The 22,573-nt window shown below is 42.1% G+C and overlaps 1 protein-coding gene across 4 annotated transcripts in view; it reads right to left on the bottom strand.

Annotated features, from left to right (window-relative positions):
• hbs1l (HBS1-like translational GTPase) overlaps window positions 1–20,470 on the bottom strand; it is a 171,197-nt gene extending 150,727 nt beyond the window's left edge. For 2 of the 4 annotated variants that reach the window (XM_078542377.1, XM_078542379.1), the window contains exons 1-3: window positions 20,310–20,470; window positions 5,868–5,933; window positions 3,095–3,238 (exon numbers count right to left, since the gene is read on the bottom strand). In XM_078542377.1, the coding sequence (XP_078398503.1) occupies window positions 3,095–3,238; window positions 5,868–5,933; window positions 20,310–20,352 (253 nt within the window). In that variant the 5' untranslated portion in view covers window positions 20,353–20,470. The remainder of the gene's footprint in view (window positions 1–3,094; window positions 3,239–5,867; window positions 5,934–20,309) is intronic. The other 2 variants (XM_078542378.1, XM_078542380.1) reach the window with 1 other exon arrangement.
• Between the last annotated feature and the right edge of the window lie 2,103 nt (window positions 20,471–22,573).

The following is a 22,573-nucleotide window of genomic DNA, read 5'->3' as shown; positions in this document are numbered from 1 at the left end:
GAAGTGGGGATGTTCACTGATGATTGCACAATATTCAGCACCAGTCGTGACTCCTCAGATGCTGAAGCAGCCCAAGTCCAAATGTAACAAGATCTGGACAATATCCAGGCTTGGGCTAACAAGTGGCAAGTAACATTTGTGCCACACAAGTGCCAGGCAATGGCCATCTCCAACAAGAGAGAATCTAACCATCACTTCTTGATGTTCACTGGCATTACCATCAATAAATTCCCAACTATGGACATCCTGGGGGTTACCAATGATCAGAAACTGAACTGGACTAGCCATATAAATACTGCGGCTACAAGAGCAGGTCAGGGGCCAGGAATCTTGTGACGAGTAACTCACCTCCTGACTCCCCAAAGCCTGCCCACCATCTACAAGGCACAAGTCAGAAGTGAGATGGATTGCTCCCCACCTGCCTGGATGAATGCAGCTCCAACAACACTCAAGAAGCTTGACACTGTCCAGAACAAAGCAGCCCGCTTGATTGGCACCACATCCACAAACATTCACTCCCTTCACCACCGACGCACAGTAACAGCAGCGTGCACCAACTACAAGATGCACTGCAGGAATTCACCAAGGTTCCTTCCAAACCCATGACCATTACCTTCTAGAAGGGCAAGGGCAGCAGATAGATGGGAACACCTCCACCTGGAAGTTCCCTCCAAGACACACACCATCCTGACTTGGAAATGTATCGCTGTTCCTTCGCTGTCGCTGGGTCAAAATCCTGCAACTCCCTTCCTAACAGCACTGTGGGTGTACCTACACCTGATGGGCTGCAGCGGTTCAAGAAGGCAGCTCACACCACCTTCTCAGGGGCTACTAGGGATGGGAAATAAATGCTGGCCCAGCCAGCGAAGCCCACATCCCATGAATGAATAAAAAAAAATTTTCTGGCTACAATTAGGTGAGAACAGAGCCACGCCGTTGCAATCACACCCAAGTGGATTATTATAGGGAGGCATTAGAGGAGGATGGTGTGGCCAACCATGTCAAAGGTTAAAGAAAAGTCAAGGCAGCTGAGAATGGATATTTTACTTTCATCACAGTCACAAAGGATGTCATTTTTGACTTTAAGAGCTGTTTTGGTACTGTGGCGTAATGGAAACTGGATTGGAGAAATTCAAACATAAGAGTCCTGATAAAGACAGGTATGGATACAGAAGACAACAACAAATTCAGAGACTTTGGAGAGGAAAGTGAGATGGAAAACGTGACAGCAATTTACAAGGACAGACAGACGGATCAAGGGTTGGTTTTGTTTTTGAGGAGGATGACGACAGCAGATTTGAAGGAGGCACACGAAGAGAGAGAGCCATTCACAATATCGGTTAAGTTGGAGCCACAAAGGGAAGGTGAGTGGTCAGTAGCTTAGCGAGAGTAGGGTGAAGAGAACTTGAAGTGGGTCTCATGGACAAGATGAGCTTGGAGAGGGGAGAGAAGAGAGCTACAAGGCAAAGATACAACATATGAAGAATGTTACAGGAAGTTTGGCCCGATAAGGAAAGGGAGAGAAGTAACAGAGGCAGTTGATATTGGGTTCAGTGATGGTAATGCCGCTGAATGTCAGGGAGGTGGTTAGATTCTCTCTTGTTGGAGATGGTCGTTGCCTGGCACTTGTGTGGCATGAATGTAACTTGTCATGCATCAGCCCAAGCCTGAATGCTGCCCAAGTCTTGCAGCATGTGGGCACAGACTGCTTCAGTATGAGTCATGAATGACACTGAACACTGCAACCATCAGCAAACACCCCCACTTCTGACCTTACTATGGAGGGAAGGTCATTGATGAAGCAGCTGAAGATGTTTGGACCTCAAGACACTACTCTGAGGAACTCCTGCAGTGATGTACTGTGGCTGAGCTGATTGGCCAATAACAACTACAACCTTTACGTTAGGTATGACTACAGCCAATGGCGAGTTTTCCACCAATCCACTTTGACTTCAATTTTACTAGAACTTCTTGATGCCATATTCAATTAAATGCTGCCTTGATGTAAAGGGTAATAACTTTGACCTCACCTAACCTCTGGAATTCAGCTCCTTTGACCATGTTTGGACCAAGGCTGTAAAATACGGAGCCAGCTGACTCTGGTGGCTCAAAATGAGCATCAGTTGTTGAGTAAGAATCACTTGATAGCACTGTCAATGACAACTTCCATCATTTTGCTGATGATTGCAAATAGATTGATAGGGTGGTTATTGGTTGGGTTGGATTTGTCCTGCTTTTTGTAGACAGGACATATCTGGGCAATTTTCCACATTATCAGGTAGATGCCTGTGTTGTAGCTGTACTAGAACAGCTTGGCTAAGGGTGTGGCTAGTTCTGGAGCACAACTCTTCAGTCCTACAGTGGGATGTTGTCAGGACTCATAGCCTTTGTGCTATCCAATGCCTTCAGCAGGTGCTTGATACTCATGGAGCGAATAGAGTTGGGATCTACAACTGATGATAGCTACAAATGTTTCATGCTTTAGGGTAAATGGAGTTGAAGTACAGATCAGCCAGAATCTAACAGAATGGCTAAAACAGGCCGCAAAAGCTAGACAGCCTAATCGTTTCTAAATAACTTGTATCACCTGACTGTACAAATGTTCTATAAGTTTTCCTTACAATGTTTCTTTCGCTAAATGAAGTATTCCAATTTCTTTTGAACAGTTTAAGGAAAATTTATCTCACGACCGCTAATCTCACCTTGACCAGTCAAGACCACTAAAATACACAGAGCGTAATGAAGTTCAAATAAGATTCAAAGCTGCCATGAGAATCTGGACTCTCTACTGAGCATTATCAGCACACCTAGCACACAGTAACTGTGCCAACTAGGAGTCAGTCACAAAATAGCTATTACTGCTCTGATTTAGTATCTTACAATTCATTCTCATTTATTCACTTGGCAAAACACATGTGAAACAATTCTATGATTCTGTCCCGCAAAAGGATCAAGAACGAAAGAGCACAGATACGAAGCGATAAAGTGATTTGCAAAATAAAATTGCAATATGCATCTGGTAATTGAAATGAGAGAGTCATATTTTAATTATATAAATTGTGCTTGCACTTAATGGTGTAACAATTTAGTGTACCTTGGTCAACTCCACTAAGTATTGGCTGATTATTGTGGGAAGGCTCCTCAACTTTATCTTCCGCATATTCATCACCTTCTTCCAGAGGTTCCTCTGCAAAGGCCCTTCTGTTGTAATCATCTCTTTTGTAAATGAACTGAGCAGCTGCAGCATTAAAATAAATGCAGATAATTATATAGTTATCAAATAGTTGTTTGGTGGTATAGAACTTGAGTATTGCTGAAAAAAAAGACATGCTATCAAAGCCTTTGTCTTGCACTCATAAGGATAGCTCAAGAATTTTCCAACCATAATGGGGTACAATAATTTACAGTACATGAGAAGAGAGTGCAATGCCTTGACTAGAGTCGACCTGCCTGGTTTGAATTTGATCAAAGCAGGGAGTTAACTGCCCATACTCCCTGGCAATGCATCCACCAGAGTCCGCTTGCTAACCAATCAGCACTCTCTTCTCATGCAGTATAAACTATTGTTCCCCCATTACAGTTGGAAAATTCTTGTGAGCTATCCTGATGAGTGCAAGGCAAAAGCTTTGATAGCATGTCTCTTTTTTTCAGCAATATATAGTTTTCACTGACATATAGCAAGCATGTTAATATATGGCTTCATTTGTATAATTATAAATGAGTTATCTCTTCCCCATACAGATTATAGTCAAAACTACAAACAATAACTGGAAAAACGTATCTGCTGACTTATCAGTAACTCCCTCATCACATCTCCTGTGGTCAAATATTGAGTTGCACCATTAGAAGTTGCAGAAGGATCTACAGATCCACATTAAGTAACTCTCTGTAGGAGTTGGTAGCAATCGGCAGAGGTCCTCGAAGAAAGAAAACAAACTAGAATAAAAATATTTATCTATTTAATAGCTCACAAGATAGGGATTGGAGGGAAGCTAATGCAACATCAATATTTAAACAGGACAAATCAGAACCAGGAAATTATAGGCTCATTAGCTTAACTTCAGTTATTAGAAAGTTGCTAGAAGAGATCATTAGAGGTAACCTGTATAAGTAGCTCAACAGGGCAGGAATTATTATCGACTCATAAGATGGCTTCTGGAAAAGAAAGTCATGCCTCACCCTTTAGTTTAATTGTTTGAGCTAATTAGGTTGGCAATTGTATATTTGAATTTTAAGAAACTTTTTGGCTAATTGCTGCACAATGGGTTATTCGGGATTATGATAGAACCGCTGCTCTTCATGATCTATATTAATGTTCTAGATGAACTCTCTCCAAGTTCACAAATAGCAAAAAATTCTGCTCGTGTTCAGACAATCAACACGAAAAATAGACTACAATCCAATCGAGGTACAATGGGGGAGCGGTACCAAGTAGGTTTAATTTCATATAGACAAATGTAGTGTCATTCACACAGATAGGTCTAATGCCGAGCATGCCAATCCTGATACAGAACTGAAGTCTACTGAGTGGGAAAGGAACCTAGGAATATGAGTTTCTGAAGGTGAAGTTAATGAGAAGGAAAATATAATGAAAAAGAAAATAGAGTACTATGATACATAGTGAAAATAGTACAGCATAAAACAGAAAGAACAAGAGCCTGGTTACCCCTCAACTAGAACATTCTGTCCAGTTTAGGTTCCTTCAGAAGGTGGCTGATATGGAGGATAAAGGTACAAGGAAGGGTCACCAGAGAGATACAGTTTAAAACACCTTAGTTATCACAATAAGCTGGGAGAATGATGAAGGCATTGAACTGGACTGTGACCGCTTGGAATGACTAGTTGAACGAGATAGTTCAGGGAATACAACAGACCGTGTATACAAGCAACTTACACATAGAGCTTGGTTAAATGTTAGGAAGTATCTCTTTGCGTAGAGAGTTATCACCACTTAGATTAAGTTAACAGCTTGTGTAGTGAATATGGATCCGTTGTAATAGTTCAATAAGCTGGACACGTCCTATGTTGTGGCCGAGATCACTGCGCAAACGTGGGTGGGATGTTGAGTATATGGTCACAATCTCTTCACAACATTATGATTGTTTTAGGGGCTCCCCAATTTAAACTTTTCCCCTGAATTGGCCTAGCAGTTTTTAATTTGTTTTCCCCTTCCAGAAGATTACATGACTGCCGGTGAAAGGGAACGCTGCATAATAAATGTTTGGAACAGGCTGTATGGAACAACCTGTCCGTCTTTTCATATCCTCAAATGATTAGGGTTGCTAAAACTTGGAACAAGGAACATTAGATGGCTACCACACTAAATGTTTAAATTGAGGGAAGTAAGAGCAACGGGATAGACAGCATACTGAACCTCCAAATGACTGGATCAATAATACTGCAATACAGCTAGCCACCAATTTCATACATACTTCTGATCGTGACTTTTTCGGGAGGTGTTGAACAGGGGTACGTGGAGGAAGTAAAGGAACACTTCCCACAAACACTGGTCGACAACAGGGAACAAAATTCCTATCCCACTTCTTTGATTTTTCTCCCTGCAGTTCATTTATTTTACAAGCTCATAGCTACTATAATTATGTTGTTGGAGGCAATGGGGCTGCAGAAATTGGTTAAATTTTCCAAAAATGTTAAAAATGCTCCCGAAAAATCTATTCATAGCGATTATTTATGAGGATACATCTGTGCATCAGAACCACTCTGATTGTAAAAATAAGAATGTACATACAAGAAAAAAAAGTGCTGGTGACATGTAAAATTCTCCTTTTGTGACCTTTAATGGAAAACTATGCATCAGATTTAGCTTGTACTAGTATTGCAAAGAAATGTTAGAACATTAACAAAACCTGTTGCTGGAGAAATGCAGTAATCATCCTCTACTGACTGGCCATAGACGTCATCATCTTCAAAGTCTAAAAATAAAGAGCATTGACTGATTTTTAGAAACTGTGGTAAAATGATCAGCATCAAAAATATAAATGAAATTGAGACCACTAGGAAAAGTTAAAATAGCTATTGATTTCCTGAATTCTGACATAGAACAATCTACTTCTCATCTCAGGAGATTTCCATTTGCAGATTTTTAATATAAAAAACTAAATGCGAAATAAATGATAACAGAAAAGTCATAGCTTCAAGGCAGTGGCCCATCAGCACCTTCTGAGGACAGTTAGCAATGGACAATAAACGTGGCCTTGTCATAATCAACCACATCTCATGGAGTGGCCAGGTTGTGGGGGAGATCCAGTTAGCGACCAATAATGTTTACTTTAAAGTAGCCAAAGTTTGATATTCAAGACGCTTACTAAGTGAATAAAGCCACAACATTCCACGGGTTTTGAACAAACAAAAATAAACTTTAATATATAAGTTGAGAAAGATAGGAATATCTATCTTTGACTCTAATATTTAGGGTATGAGGTACATGTGAATTAACAGGCAAATTGTGGTCGAACACGCCACATTACAGAATAAATGCCAAATGCGCCCAAACCCAATTCCATGGGTTTCTCAATAACCCACCCAGACATTTGTCACATTGTGAGCCAACCAATCTCAATGAAACTTCATCTTTCTCGCAAGGGTTTCCAATCTTCACCTTCGAAGATCTTGCCTTGGAATTTTCTCCAAAAGTTGCTCCAACTCAGGACAGCCTCAGCCCACCTTGCAGGGTTTCAATCTCGCCTTCTGCGATTCCATTTTCCTGGAGTCCCCAAGTACACCCAGGCATCAACTTACAAGCACAATTTCAGATCTTCAGCTGTGCCAAGCAGAACACCACTGCTCCAAATGGGTCCTTCTGCCCCAACAGCACAGAGTCAGAAACCTTCAGTTGCCTTTGTGGATTTTCCAAGCTTCTCGGAGAGCCCACTTCACTTAAAGTCTACTAACTGCAGCCCTTTTCATGCTTAACTTAACTGGGACCTCTTCCTGTCCCTGTCTTTGTCCCTTGCCTCTGGGACATTTCATGGCTGACAGACTGACTAAAACTGGCTCCTCAGTTGTTGTTCACTGAACCTTGAACTGATCCGGTGATCTATCACAACACACCAAAGGTTCCACCCTTGTTACTAGCCAGGAACAAATGTAACAAGTGGTGGAACACCCTGTACTTTACACATTACAATTTCCACAGTCTGCTAACTTAGCACATAGAGACACAGAATGAATAGATTTCATAACAAAAAGACTACTTAACTAGAAAAGGTTCAAAGAAGGTACTGCTGTTGGGAGAAGCAACATTAAAACATGTCTGCAAATCTATTTAGTAAACTTGGCTATTCGGCATATACACTCTACAAATTGGTTGGGTTGAAACAACTGAAATAATTATTTTGTATAAAATAAATAACTCAACAACCTTGGCAAAATTCTTCCTCAATTTAATTACCAAAATAAAGTGAAATCATTCAAGCTGGTTTAATTCAGAAAATAAAGCAGCACAGGTTGAACTGACAGTGCAACCTGTATTAACAATGTCATTGGAGAATTCTTTTTGCCAAATGTTCTCTCCTTCCTTCTGAACTTTTATTTCTCTACAATTTAAATAGATAGTCCTAAGCAATCGTTTTATAGAAATTCATTCAAGTTAAGAGGTCAAGGTTCAGATGGAAATTCTGAACAGCACTTTTACAACTGACAAGAAAAGTCAGTAAGCTTTTCAACCACTAATGGAAAGTGCACAGAGGAGTTCTTCCCAGTGGCCTGGCCAACATTTACTCCTCACCCAACACCTAAAACAGATGATGGTTGTTCATGTCTTGGTTCTTTCTGGGATCTTGCCGCATTTCGTAAATCATAAGTGACTACACTTCAGTCACTGTTATAAAATAACAATCTTTCTTACTTTCTTAATGAACTGCATTCAAAAACAACCTGAGCGTTAAGGTATAGTAAATTAAATAGTAAACATGTTGAAAAGAGTTCTTTCCAGAAGCGAAGGGTAACATTATCTGGGTGAGGTCTAGTAATCAAAAAATTGAGGCTCATACCTTTAAAAGGTAACATTCACACCACACAAATACAAGTCAATGTCCATCTCAACAAGACAGATTCTAACCATCTCCCCTTGACATTCAGCTGCTGTACCATCGCTGAATCCCCACTACCAACATCCTGCAGGGGTTACCATTCACTAAAAACTGAAGTGGACCAAACCATATAAATACTGTAGCTACAAGAGCAGGTCACAGGCTGAATATCCTGCAGTGAATAACTCACCTCCTGACTCCCCAAAGCCTCTCCGCCATCTACCTTCTCAACGGCAATTAGACATGGGCAAAAGCTATTGAGCTAGCCAGTGATACCCACAACCCATGAATGAATAGATTTTTAAAAAGGCAGAAGTGTGAGGGAATATTCCCCAAATGAGAGTACAGCTCCAAAACTACTTCAAGCTAAACGTCATTGAGGTCAAAGTCGCCCACTTGATTGTTTCTGGAGGCTGATGAGAAATTACTTCTTCCACCTGTGGCACGTAGTGCACTGCTCTATCTATAAAATGCACTGCCGTAACTCACCAAGCTCCTTCGACAGCACCTGCTAAACCTGTGACCTCTGCCACCTAGAAAAACAAGGGCAACGGAGGCATGGGAACACCATCATCTGTAAGTTTCCCTCCAAGTCTCGCAACTTCCTGAAAGGGAAAAATATCCCCTTTCCTTCACTATCAATTGGTCAAAATTCTGGAACTCCCTCTCTAACAGCACTGTGGGTCTACCTACACCTGCAGCTGGGCTGCAACTGCTCAAGAAGCCAGCTCACCGCCACCTCATCAAGGGCAATTAGGGGCGGGCAATAATTGCTAACCTTGCCAGTGATATTCACATCTCATGAATAAATTTATAAAGTCCAAATCTTTAAGATATATCAGTAATAGTATTCGTCCATGTAGTGAATCCTGGGGACAACACCAAATACCTCCTTCAGTGTAAAAAAACAGCCATTCACCACAACTGTCTTTTTTATCCCTTAGCCAATTCTGAATATGCTGCTTTGCCCCTTTTAGGCCATGGGCTTTGGTCTTGCAAACAATCCTGTTACATAGAATTGTAACAAATGTCTTTTGAAAGTCCAATTGCACATTAACTGCATTGCACTCACCCACCCTCTGTTACCGCATCAAAAAAATCAAATCAGTTTAACTTTATTTACCCTTAACCAAATCTATGCCTGGGTCTCCTTTATTAGCCTACGCTTGCGTAAGTAGCTATTACTTTTCTCCCAGATTATTGGCCAGAATTTTACATTCGACACGTGTCCCAACATCATCGCGAACTCACGCAATATTTCATTTGGCGGGCGCACACCAGGGTCAGTGACGCACCCGCTGATAATTGAAAGGCCTATTAAGGCCATTAACAAGGTAATTAAATTGAATTTTATGCTGCCCGTCCAACCTTATGGTTGGCGGGCAGGCGAAAAGGCCAAGTGGCCTTTAGGTTTTTTAGGAAACTTCGTCCATGAGCAGGATGAGGTTTCCTAAAGCTAATACTAATTAAATAAAACCTTTACTTTGAAAATAAAAACATGTCCCAAATCATGTGACACAGTCACATGAAGGAACATGTTCCATTAAATTTTTAATGTCTTTACTTTTTTTTAAAAAGCGCTTCAATCTCCCTGAGGCACTCTTTTGCGAGCATATACAAACTGCACGCTAGACCCAACTCTCCCTTCTCCCTCCGTATGCACAGATAGTGCTCAGTGCTACCGCTCGCAATCCACGCAGGGAGGGCCTTAATTGGCCCGCCTGTGAGAAATCGCGGTGCGGAGCCGATCGCAGGCGGCTCCCCGACCGCCCCCGCCCGCTCCCACCAAGCCCGCCCGACGAATGTAAAATTCTGGCCATTGTTTCAACATGCTGATGTTAAACCAATTGGCCTGTAATTGCTAGGCTTATCCCTCTCCAATTTTGAACAAGGGTGTAACATTTGCAATCCTTCAGGCCTCTGGCACCACCCCTGTATCTACAGATGATTGGAAGATCCTGCGTAATTCCTCTGCAACTTCTAGCCTCGCTTCCTCATCAACCTATGATACATCCCATCTGGACCAGGTGACTAATTCAGTTTAAGTACTCAGACTTTCTAGTACCACTTCTTCATCTATTTTTATCTCAAGAATTATCTCGACAATCTCCTCCTTTACTAGAGCTTTGCCAAGGTCCTCTTCCTTGGTAAACATTAATGCAAAGTACTCATTAAGTACCTCAGCCATGCCTTCTACCTCCACCAGTAAATCTCCATTTTAGTTCCTAATCAGCTGCAGTGCCTCTCTGAGAGCCTTTTTATTAACGTTCCCAAAGACGACCTTTGGATTCCCTTTCATGTAAGCTGTCAATCTATTCTTGCACTGTCTATTTGCCTCTCAATTCCTTTCTCACTTCTCCTCTGTACTTTTTATATTCCGCCTGCTTCTCCCGCATATTACCAAGCTGACATCTGTCATACACCACTTTTTCCGCTTTACCTTACTCTTCAAATCCATCAACCAGAGCTCTCTCACTTTCGAGTTTAACCCCCTTTCCCCTTGTCAACGTTTACAGTAGAGGAAGAGGTCAGCATGCCAGACATCCCATAGTATCTACCATAGATCGTTGTGTATAACACACCTTTTGAAGCCTCCAAACATTCTTTCAAAAAGGGGGTCAACTTACTCGGAGTATAAAATGTGAACCACCATTTTGAAATATGAAAGAGCATAACACTGGTAATTCATATTACATTAATGTGCTATGGTTTAGTCAATGAATAAATTGCACAAAGAAACCTTTAACCACAATCAAAACATTTTAAAGCCATCAAATGCATCGTCTTCGGCATCCGACATAAAGAGTTCATCAAATTCATTCTGAGTCACTTTGACCGTGGCATCATCATAAGGATCCCACTCTGAATCAGATGTGGTGTTTTTGCTTTCATAATCATTCCTCCACAACAAATCATCTTCCCCTCCATCTACTGAATTGGGTATTCTGCATATTTTGAATTTGATGACAGCTTGTGGACTAACAGCATCCCACGATTTGATAAGGAAACCACACAAAACATCAAGCGGGGCTGCACACACAGTTCCACTCTTTGCGAAGGGTTTTTTCCTCAATCAATCATCCTTCTACACGAACCTGATCCTCGAACAGCTTGTTGTGGCGCACATCCAAAGGCTGAACTATTGACACTTTTTAAAAAATATATTCTTTCATAGGATGTGGGCATCACTGGCAAGGCCAGCATTTGTTGCCTATCCCTAATTGCCCCTGAACTCAGAGGCTTGCTAGGCCATTTCAGAGGGCGGTTAAGAGTTAACCACATTGCTGTGAATCGAATCTGGAGTCACATGTAGGCCAGACCAGGTAAGGATGGCAGATTTCCTTCCCTAAAGAACTTTAGTAAACCAGATAGGTTTTTACAACAATCAATGATAGATTCATGGAAGATTTTTTATCATTAACTGAATTTAAATTCCATCAGCTGACCTTGTGGGGTTTGAACCCATGTCCCCAGAGCATTAGCCTGGACCTCTGGATTAAAAGTCCTGTGACATTACCACTATGCCAATGTCTCCCCAAAGAATGACTGTAATGTGGGTGTTACTTCTTCACAGGCACCTATAATCTGATCAAGTATATGGGATCTGAACACGTTCCACACTAATAAGCTGCATTCTTTACGTAGATCACCAGGATGGCTATTCCACACATCACTGATCCAGAACTTTACTCCATCTTCACCCATCCAGCCATCTTCATGGACATGCATGAAAATTCCTAAAGGGAACTTGACGTCCAGTATGGTTTTACGTCTGAAAATTATCATAGACTTTAATTTCATTCCATCAGCCATGCAGGCTATTATCACTGTGCACCTTGTCTTCTCATGTCCTGTGGCTTTCACTAGAACAGTTTTCAAGCCTTTCCACCCCACAGTCCAGCTGCTGGGCATACTGAAATTCATGTGCGTTTCATTCATGTTGTCAATATGGCTTAATGGATACTCGTGTTTTTGTCACTGTCTGAGATAAATCACTGGAAACCAGTAATTTCGGCATTGAGATCTTTTGGTAGTCTGAGTGATCTTGGTGTTCTGCCGTAAGACTAAATTGTTTCATTAAAAAAAGCGGCCACAACAATTTGCTGTTGGTCTGAAATCTTTGCTGGACTCGGGGTTTGATTTGGCACACTTAAGTGTGTATACACACATTGTATTTCTGGTGACAATGTAACTATTCCAACAATTTTTGAGGGCCCACTCTGATACATGCTTCTCAAGATCAGGCCAGGTCCTTGTTCTGATGGTGCATTTTGTCTTGAGGTTCTTCAAGACGATTCCTTCTTTCTCCATTTGCACACCAGTTTTTCACTTAAACCGAATTCCCTCGCTGCAGTACAGTTATTTGACAACTTAGCAAATGTTATGACTTTTAGCATGAAAGTAGCTTCCTGCTTCAATCATTTTGTTAGAGGACCCATTTCTGTTCGTCACTTGCCATGCCATGCACAGTCTGCTATCTGTGGGCATGACTTAAACTCCTGCACATCAATTTCACAACACTGCCCATATCACATGCTTGATTCCATGTGCCAACTTATGTATGTAAAAGATGCATTTCTGGGGTGAAAGCTTGAGGCCAACTACTATTTCGAGTGTAGCATTGCGTAGCTGTAAAGGGGAGAACTGGTTTATACAATTTTGCATCTACTCTGTATGAAAAAATACGGTCATCTAATACAAAAACAAAAATACCTGGGAAAAACTCAGCAGGTCTGGCAGCATCTGCGGAGAGGAGCACAGTTAACGTTTCGAGTCCAAATGACCCTTCAACAGAACTAAGTAAAAATAGAAGAGAGGTGAAATATAAGCTGGTTTAAGGGGGGGTGGGACAAGTAGAGCTGGATAGAGGGCCAGTGATAGGTGGAGATAACCAAAAGATGTCACAGACAAAAGGACAAAGAGGTGCTGAAGTGGGGGTTGTGCTAATTAAGGGTAGAAAGCAGGACAAGCAAAGCCCATCTCCCGCGCATCCGCCCTCACACCTTCTTCTCCCTCCCAGAAACGTGATAGGGTCCCCCTTGTCCTCACTTATCACCCCACCAGCCTCTGCATTCAAAGGATCATCCTCCGCCACTTCCGCCAACTCCAGCAGGATGCCACCACCAAACACATCTTCCCTTCACCCTCCCGGCGGCATTCCGCAGGGATCGTTCCCTCCGGGACACCCTGATCCACTCTTCCATCACCCCCTACACCTCAACCCCCTCCCATGGCACCTTCCCATGCAACCGCAGAAGGTGCAACACCTGCTCTTTTACTTCCCCTCTCCTCACCGTCCAAGGGCCCAAACACTCCTTTCAAGTAAAGCGGCATTTCACTTGCACTTCCCTCAATTTAGTCTACTGCATTTGTTGCTCCCAATGCGGTTTCCTCTACACTGGAGAGACCAAACGCAGACTGGGTGACCGCTTTGCAGAACACCTTCGGTCTGTCCGCAAGCATTACCCAGACCTCCCTGTTGCTTGCCATTTCAACACTCCACCCTGCTCTCATGCCCACATGTCCGTCCTTGGCTTGCTGCATTCTTCCAGTGAAGCTCAACGCAAACTGGAGGAACAGCACCTCATCTTCCGACTAGGCACTTTACAGCCTTCCGGACTGAATATTGAGTTCAACAATTTTAGATCATGAACTCTCCACTCCCTCCTGATTTTCCCCCTCCTTTTTGTTTTCTCCAATAATTTATATAGGTTTTTGTTTTCCCACCTATTTCCATTATTTTTAAATGTATTTCCATCCATTGTTTTATATCTACCTTTTAGCCTTTTTCGATTCCTTCACCCCACCCCACCCCAACTAGGGCTATCTGTACCTTGCTCGTCCTGCCTTCTACCCTTAATTAGTACATTCCTTTAGATAATATCACGACCTTCAATACCTCTTTGTCCTTTTGTCTGTGACATCTTTTGGTTATCTCGACCTATCACTGGCCCTCTATCCAGCTCTTCTTGTCCCACCCACCCCCCTTAAACCAGCTTATATTACACCCCTTTTCTATTTTTCCTTAGTTCTGTTGAAGAGTCATGCGGACTCGAAACGTTAACTATGCTCCTCTCCACAGATGCTGCCAGGCCTGCTGAGTTTTTCCAGGTATTTTTTGTTTTTGCCAGCATACTATTTGCCTTCTTAACTGCTTGCTGTATCTGAATGCTTGCTTTCAGTGACTGGTGTACAAGGACACCAAGGTCCCTTTGTACATCAACATTTCCCCACCTATCACCATTTAAATAATACTCTGCCATGCTGTTTTTCCTACCAAAGTGGATAACTTCACACTTATTCACATTATACTGCATCTGCCATGTATTTGCACTCAACTTGTCTAAATCGCCTTGAAGCCTCTTAACATCTTCCTTGCCACTCACATTCCCACCAAGTTCTGTGCCATCAGCAAACTTGGAAATATTATATTTGGTTCCCTCATCCAAATCATTGATATATATTGTGAATAGCTGGGGCCCAAGCACTGATCCCTGCGGTATCCCACTAGTCACCGCCTGCCATTCAGAAAAAAATTCATTTATTCCTACTCTCTGTTTCCCATCTGCTAACCAATTCTCAATCCACGCCAATATGTTACCCTCAATCCCATGTGCTTTAATTTTGCCCACTAACCTATTATGTGGGACTTTATCAAATGCTTTCTGAAAATCCAAATACACCACATCCACTGGTTCTCCCTTATCTTTTCTGCCAGTTACGTCATCAAAATATTCCAGGTTTGTCAAACATGATTTCCCTTTCATAAATCCATGCTGACTTTGTCTAATCCCGTTGATATTTTCTAAGTGTCCTGTTATCACATCCTTTATGATATAGACTCCAACATTTTCCCTTCCACTGACATTATGCTAACTGGTCTGTAATTCCCCATTTTTTTCCCCCTCCCTCCTTTTTTAAATCGTGGAGTTACATTCGCTACCCTCCAATCTGCCGGGGCTGTTCCACAATTTACAGAATTTTGGAAGATGACAACCAACTATTTCAATGGCCACCTCCTTTAGTATCCTGCAATGTAGATAATCAGGCCCTGAGGGTTCATCAGCTTTCAGTCCCATTAATTTCTCCAGCACTGCTCTTTTTAGTAATATTAATTTCCTTCAATTCCTCCTTCTCACTAAATTCTCGATTCCCCAGTATTTCTGGGAAGTTGTTTGTGTCTTCCTCCGTGAAGACAGAACTAAAATAGTCATTTAATTGCTCAACCATTTCCTTGTTCTCTATTATAAATTCTCCTGTCTTGGACTGTAAGGGACATATATTTGTCTTCACCAATCTTTTCCTTTTACATACTTATAGAAGCTTTTACAGTCCTCTTTTATTTTCCTTGCAAGTTTACTCGCAGACTCTATTTTTCCCCTCTTAATCAATTTCTTGGTCCTCCTTTGCTGAATTCTAAACTGCTCCCAATCCTCAGGCTTGCTACTTTTTCTAGCAACTTTATATGAATCCTCTTTGGATCTAATACTATCCTTAATTTCTTTTGTTAGCCATGGTTGGGCCACTTTTCCTGTTGTGTTTTTGCACTAGAAAGGAATATATAACTGCTGCAATGCACACATTCATTCCTTAAATATTAGCCACGGCCTATCGACCATCATGCCTTTTAATGAAGTTCCCCAATCTATCTTAGCCAACTCACACTTCATACCTTCGTAGTTTCCTTTGTTCAGATTTAGGACCCCAGTTTTGGATTGGACTACTTCACTTACCAACCTAAGGAAGAATTCTATCATGTTATGGTTACTGTGCCCTAAAGGACCCCGCACAACAAGATTATTAATTAACCCCATCTCATGGCACAAAACTACATTAGCCTGCTCCCTAGTTGGTTCTTCAACGCACTGGTCTAAAAAACCATCTTGTGCACACTCCAGGAATTCAAATGCCACAGTATTATTGCTAATTTGGTTTGCCCAGTCTATATGTAGATTAAAGTCATCCGTGATTACTGTAGCACCCTTGTTACACGCATCTCTAGTTTCCAATTTAATACAGTCCCCTACCTTATTGCTACTATTTGGAGGCTTATAGACAACGCCCACTAATATTTTCGCCCCTTATTGCTCCTTAACTCCACCCAGACTGATTTTACATCTAGATTTTCTGAGCCAATATCTTCTTTCACTATTACACTGATTTCATCCTTAACTAATAACGCCACTCCACCTCCTTTTTGACTGTCCTTCCAAAATATCGAATACACTTGAATACTCAGCCTTCGTCACTCTGCAGCCATGTCTCCGTAATCGCAGTATCGTACCCGTTTACATCTCTTTGCACTGTTAATTCGTCTGCCTTATCACGAATGCTTCTTGTATTCAGATACAGTGCCTTTAGGCTTGTCCTTTTACACATATGCTGAAGTTGAAACTCATGTGATTTGAAGGCAAAATTATTGACTTGGTTAGTAAACTGGCTGAACTGCAGGAAACACAGCAGGAATCATGAGCAGGTACTCTAATTGACAGGGTGTGACTAGTGGTGTCCTGCAACAACCATACTTTCACTTCAACTTTAAAGGATCACCTGCATCTAAGAAACTACAGACCTGCCACAAAAGAAACGGGGATAATTAGAAGTTACAACCATATTGTTTTACCTTCAACTGTATCTAATCTTTGTGCGCGTGAGAGCTTGTGTGTAATGTCATGTTTTAATTTCCAGGACAACTGTGTGATAAATAATTCACCATTATTTTTAAACTCTCAAAACGCTTGCTGCTGGAAATTGTTTAATTGGGATTCTTACTCTGAGGATAAGAAAACACACCCTTCTTACACAAACATACTGACAATGGGCAGTGAAATGAAACACAAATTCTGTCCATGACATTAAAGGAATACTGCATGGCTTTGCAAGACCAAAGAGAGGGCGTATATCCACTTAAGCAACTTGTCACAGTTTTAAAAGTAAAATGAAGAACCAGCTGACAACTTGTTTCAAGACCTCTTTCAATGCTATGGTGCAACTATTCAATAACGGTCCAAGTCTGCCAATTTCTTTCCCTCCACAAGGGATAGTATTTAACTCCACTCAGCAACTTCTTGATAAAGTTTTGGTCCAGATCAAAAACCTTTTGTGTGCGAAATCAGATATGAGCCCATTTCCTACCACACCAACGGTACTAAGCATAGGTTTCAGAAAAACACTATACACATAGTGGTGAGCTGCAGGCCCTCTACTAATTTCACCACACCACTTTCCCCTTTAGTTGTTCATAAGAGCTACCCATTTTCAACTCCAATTACCCCTGGTTTGGGGTAATTGGAGTTGCCATCCTCATATGTGCTTAAAGGAAACACAAGTCCTCATCCTGAAGTATTTTCCATCTGTAAGCAGTTGTTGTCCCTCGAGGTACTAGCTCTTCCACCATTACCAATGAAAATTTGCTGGTTCCACCGTTGGCCATGATGTGTAACCCTGAGCATGGGACCCTTACCCGGGCCTGGGGAGACTTACAAAAGGGCATAATAGTTAATGTGTATAATTTTCACACATCTAATTCACCTATGAAAATGGCCCAGCAGTACAATTATAGATTTTGCCCTTCCAATTTTGTATCTGAAGAGATCATTCTACACAGTGTAATAGCAATGGAAGGAGCACTTTTGATCATTTAGCCATCAAGTGGTTATCAGGGGTAGGCAGGAATGTGGGGTTGAGATCACATTCAGATCAGCCATGATCTTATGGAATGGTGGAGCAGGCTCGAAGGGCTGAGTGGCCTACTCCTGATCCTAATTTGTATGTTCGTATGGTTGCAGTGGTAATAGCACTAATGCTAACAATCATGATGATCTAAGAGCATCACACAACATAAATCTTATTAGCTCAACTAAGTTATTTCCTATAACACTAATACATGAAATAAGCCTGGTGATAAGATCAGGAATCTTATTAGCTCAAGTAAGTTATTTCTGATAACACTAATACATGAAATAAGCCTGGTGATAAGATCAAGCTTTTCTGGCCTCAAAGATTACTGAATCAAAAAATATAACATGGCTTGTTATCTCTATAACAGCCACAACTAAATTAAGCTTCATTTAAAAAGAGGCACATATATAGTAGTCTACATAGATTATTGCATACAGAAAGTTGTGCCACAAATGGGAGGAAGGTTGTAAATTTCTAGATATGTGTCAGGCATACACGTAGGATTGTTGAAAAACTTCACTGCACATTTGTACAATAAAAATATTTCTGTAAGAGCCAAAAGAAAAATATGAAAAATTGAAAAGTGCCACCCACTGTTATACGGTTCTTGACACCACCTTGTTCAACCTAAATGTGCAATGGTATATGTTACTTTCAATATAGCTGAAATAAGCATCATAAGTAATGAAGTAAAGCTGTACTGTGATGACCTGTAAAATAATTTACCCTGGCTTCATGTTTAATCAATGTTATTATTGTAACTAGTAATTCAATGTCCTGCCACCTTCTCGTAAAAAAAAACTTTAGTTACTACCATAATATGTCAGCTTTTTTTTTTAAGTGTGCCCCTAGCATCATCTGGGAAATGTTCAATGTTCCCTGGATTTGGGAAAGGTACCAGAGGACTTATTCAAAGAAGGTTGTAAAGATCTGCCCTGTATTTACAGACCAGTCAGTTTAACTTCAGTGGTGGGGAAACTTCTAGAAATAATTATTCAGAATAGAATTAATAGTCACATGGAAAAATGTGGATTGATTTGGAAGAGTCAGCATGGATTTGTTGAAGGAAATTTGTGTCTAAATACCTTGCTGGAGTTTTTTGAAGAGGTAACAGAGATGGTTGATGAGGGCAAGGCCATTGATGTGGTGTATATGGACTTCCAAAAGGCGTTCGATACAATGCCACACAACAGGCTTGTGTAGAAAGTTACAGGTCATGGAATAAAAGGGACAGTAGCAACATGGATACAAAATTGGCTGAGGGATAGGAAACAGAGAGTAATGGGTATTTTTCAGGCTGGAAGAAGTAATGGAGTTCCCCAGGGGTCGGTATTGGGATCCTTGCTGCTCCTGATATATATATAAATCATCTAGAACTTGGTGTTCGGGGGACAATTTCAAAGTTTGCAGACAACACAAAACTTGGCAGAATTGTAAACTGTGAGGACAGTGCAGAACTTCAAAAGGACATTGACACACTGGAGGAGTGGGCAGATAGGTGGCAGATGGTGTTCAATGCAGAGAAGTGTGAGGTGATACACTTTGATACAAAGAGCATGGAGAGACAGTATAAAATAAAGGATACTATTCTAAATAGTGTGCAGGAGCAGAGAGAAACCTGGGTGTATATGTACATAAGCCATTAAAGGTGGTAGGACAAGTAGAGAGAGCTGTTTATAAAGCATACAGTATCCTAGGCTTCATTAATAAGGGCATAGAGTACAAGAGTAGGGAGGTTTTGATGAACTTAGATAAGATACTGGTTAGACCTCAGCTGGAGTTTTATGTACAGTTCTGGGCACCACACTATAGGAAGGATGTGAACACATTGGAGAGAGTGCAGAAGAGGTTTACGAGAATGGTTCCAGTGACGAGACATTTCAGTTATGAGGAAAGATTGGAGAAGTTGGGACTGTTCTCCTTGGAGAGAAGAACACTAAGAGGAGACTTGATAGAAGTTTTCAAAATCATGAGGTGTCTGGACAGAGCAGATAGGGAGAAACTGTTCCCACTCGTGAACAGATCAAGAACCAGAGGGCACAGTTATCAAGTATTTTGCAAAAGTAGCAAATGCAAGGTGAGAAAAAACTTTTTCACAGAGCTAGTAGTTAGGGTTTGGAATTCACTACCTGGAAGTGTGGTGGAGGCAGTTCAATTGAGGCATTCAAGAGGGTATTGGATGATTATTTAAACAGAAACAATGTGCAGGGTTACGGGCAGGAGATTGGCACTAAGTTAAAATGCTCAGAAAGCCGGTGCAGACACGATGGGCCAAATGGTCTCCTACGCGGTAACAATTCTGTGATGCTGTGTGCAGCAACTGCTTCATTGGGTTTACACAAAATCAACGTCGGGTCGGATGATCATTTAGCAAGCACTAATAATGATTATTGTTCCGCCCATCTGCACCATGGCCAGTTTAAATTCTCCGGTTAAATCAGAGGTGAAAGGAAGGCCCAGAACTGAGCTGGGCTGCCCTCCTGCTCCGAGAGTAAAGCGGGATTTAAGGCCCGAGCGGACAACCACACACTGGAATCTGATAGTAAAGCGGCCAACGATACTGCTGGTGCTCAGTACCTTCGTCATACTTCAGTCCGCGGACATTTCTGTGCCTGGCCATGCTGCTCACAGCTCACCCGCGCTGCGTGTCTGCAGTTTACTCGAGGTAACGGGGATTTTAGGCCGCCACCGCCGCCATGTCGCCGGACAACGCAGTACGCACGCGCACAGCTCCCCCCCCCCCCAATGTGCTGCCATCCCTCGCGCACGCGCACTGACTCTACCTTCCCGTCCAATGCACGCGCGCGGACAGCCGCCTTCCAAGCCGCACTGACCCCCGCAGCCCAATCCTCACGCACGCGCACTGCCCCCCTCGCGTCCAACCCTTGCTCACGCGCATTGGCACCCTCCCTACCCCCATGCGCTCTCCCGTCGTGCACTGACACCCACCATCTCCCCTCGCGCACGCGCATCGACGACCTGCCTGCCTCCCTTCACGCGCGCACATCTACTCCGCCCCGTCTCCCCTGCCTCCACGCTTCAGCCCCACCTCGCGCAGGCGCATTGACTCCGGCACCCCGCCTCCACTCGCACACTGCACCCCGGCCAACCCCTCCCCGATCGTTGTCTGGCACTCGAGTTGTGGAATGTTCCGGACCACGGGGGGCAGACGTTTGCAGATGCGTACTCTCCACGCCCGCCCCGCCCCTGGGCTGTGAGTGACAGCTGCCAGGGGGCGCGTGATGTTGCTGAATAAGTAACAATTCAGACGTGGCATTCACGATAAATAGGACATGCTGGTCAATGTGAGGCTTAGGGAGGTGTGCAGCGTACCATAAAATTGAAATTGCTAATAACTAAGTTGTTGCATTCCAGAGTTTGCAATGGCATTTTTAATAATAATTACAATGAATTCTTGATTTTATTTTTCTATCATAAGATGAGGATTCGAAACTGGTCCCCCCCCTCCCCCGCAGATAACTTCTGCGCACCAAATTTGATTGAGATACATACTTTTAGGTGCAGGAGTGGGTGTCCCTGATGTGCCTCTTACAGTTATCCAGTCATCCGTGATTAGAATCACAGCAGTAAAAGAGGCCACTCTGCCCATCATGATTGTGCTGGATCTTTGTTCAATTAGTCCCACTCCCTTGTTCTTTCCCCATAGCCTGCAGTTTTTTTTTTCCTTTCAAGTATTCATCCAATTAATTCCCTTTTGAAAGTTACTATTGAATCTGCTTCCACCATCCAGCTCTTCAATAGCCTATTCCAGTTCACAACTCATACTTCTTTGTGTTTCTGTACTCTATTGCTCTACTGTACACTCCAAGGTCTCTCTGTTCCTGCATCTCATTTAATATTGTAGCAGGTGTTTTATAATGTTTCTCCTAATTCACCCTACCAAAATGCTTCACTTCATACTTCTCTACATTAAATTTATTGTCCTCCTAAAGTTGACTACAATCATCATTGTTTTTTACATTTCCAAGTTTCATATCACCTGAAAAGTTTGAAGTTATGCTATGTACACCCAAGTCTAGATTATTAATATATTTAAAATAGAGCAATGGTCTTAATATCGACCCTTGAAGAACACCACTGCATGCTTCCCTTCTTTTTAAAACAACTGTTCATCATAACTCTCTGCTTTCTATCCCTTAGCCAATGTTGTGTCTATGCTGCCACTATACCATTAATCTCATGGCCTTTAATTTTATTAACAAATGTATTATGTGGTACTTTGTTACATGCCTGTTGAACAACATCAACTGCACTACCCTAATCAACCCTCGAGGCTAGTGTGGTTGAACATGAAAAGTGCATTGTTAACACACAACTAAATACTTATCTAATAAAAACAAAAAGCTAAAAGCTACTGCGGATGCTGGAAATCCAAAACAAAAACAGAACCACCTGGAAAAACCCAGCAGGCCCGGCAGCATCGGCGGAGAAGAAACCAGCCAACGCCTCGAGCCCTCACGGCCCTTCGGCAGAACTTATCTCCAAGTACTTATCTCCAAGGTATAGCCCTATCTAGGTGCTATCTTCATGCCAACCTCTCTACAGACAATCTACTATCATGTGACTCTACATCACAATGTGGTGGTACTGTTCGGCAGTCCAATATTAACCCTTGATATGCCGAACACCTTTATACCACATCTCCCCCCAAGCCTCTACCCAACATATTTGCAATACACTGTTTCTTTGCTACACCTTCCCCCACTCCCCATAGCGCTCACCAACCCCACCCCCGAAAGCGCCAATTCTCTGACTTAATAAATTCAGGCAGTCTAGAGGCTTGACTATTCTTCCAGATCTCGTTCTCGTCACATTTGGAG

The sequence above is a fragment of the Cetorhinus maximus genome, chromosome 5, assembly GCF_964194155.1.
Source record: "Cetorhinus maximus chromosome 5, sCetMax3.hap1.1, whole genome shotgun sequence".
In the NCBI taxonomy this organism is placed as follows: Eukaryota; Metazoa; Chordata; class Chondrichthyes; order Lamniformes; family Cetorhinidae; genus Cetorhinus; species Cetorhinus maximus.
Note: the sequence above shows the minus strand (reverse complement) of the source record. Positions and strands in the feature narration are given on the sequence as shown.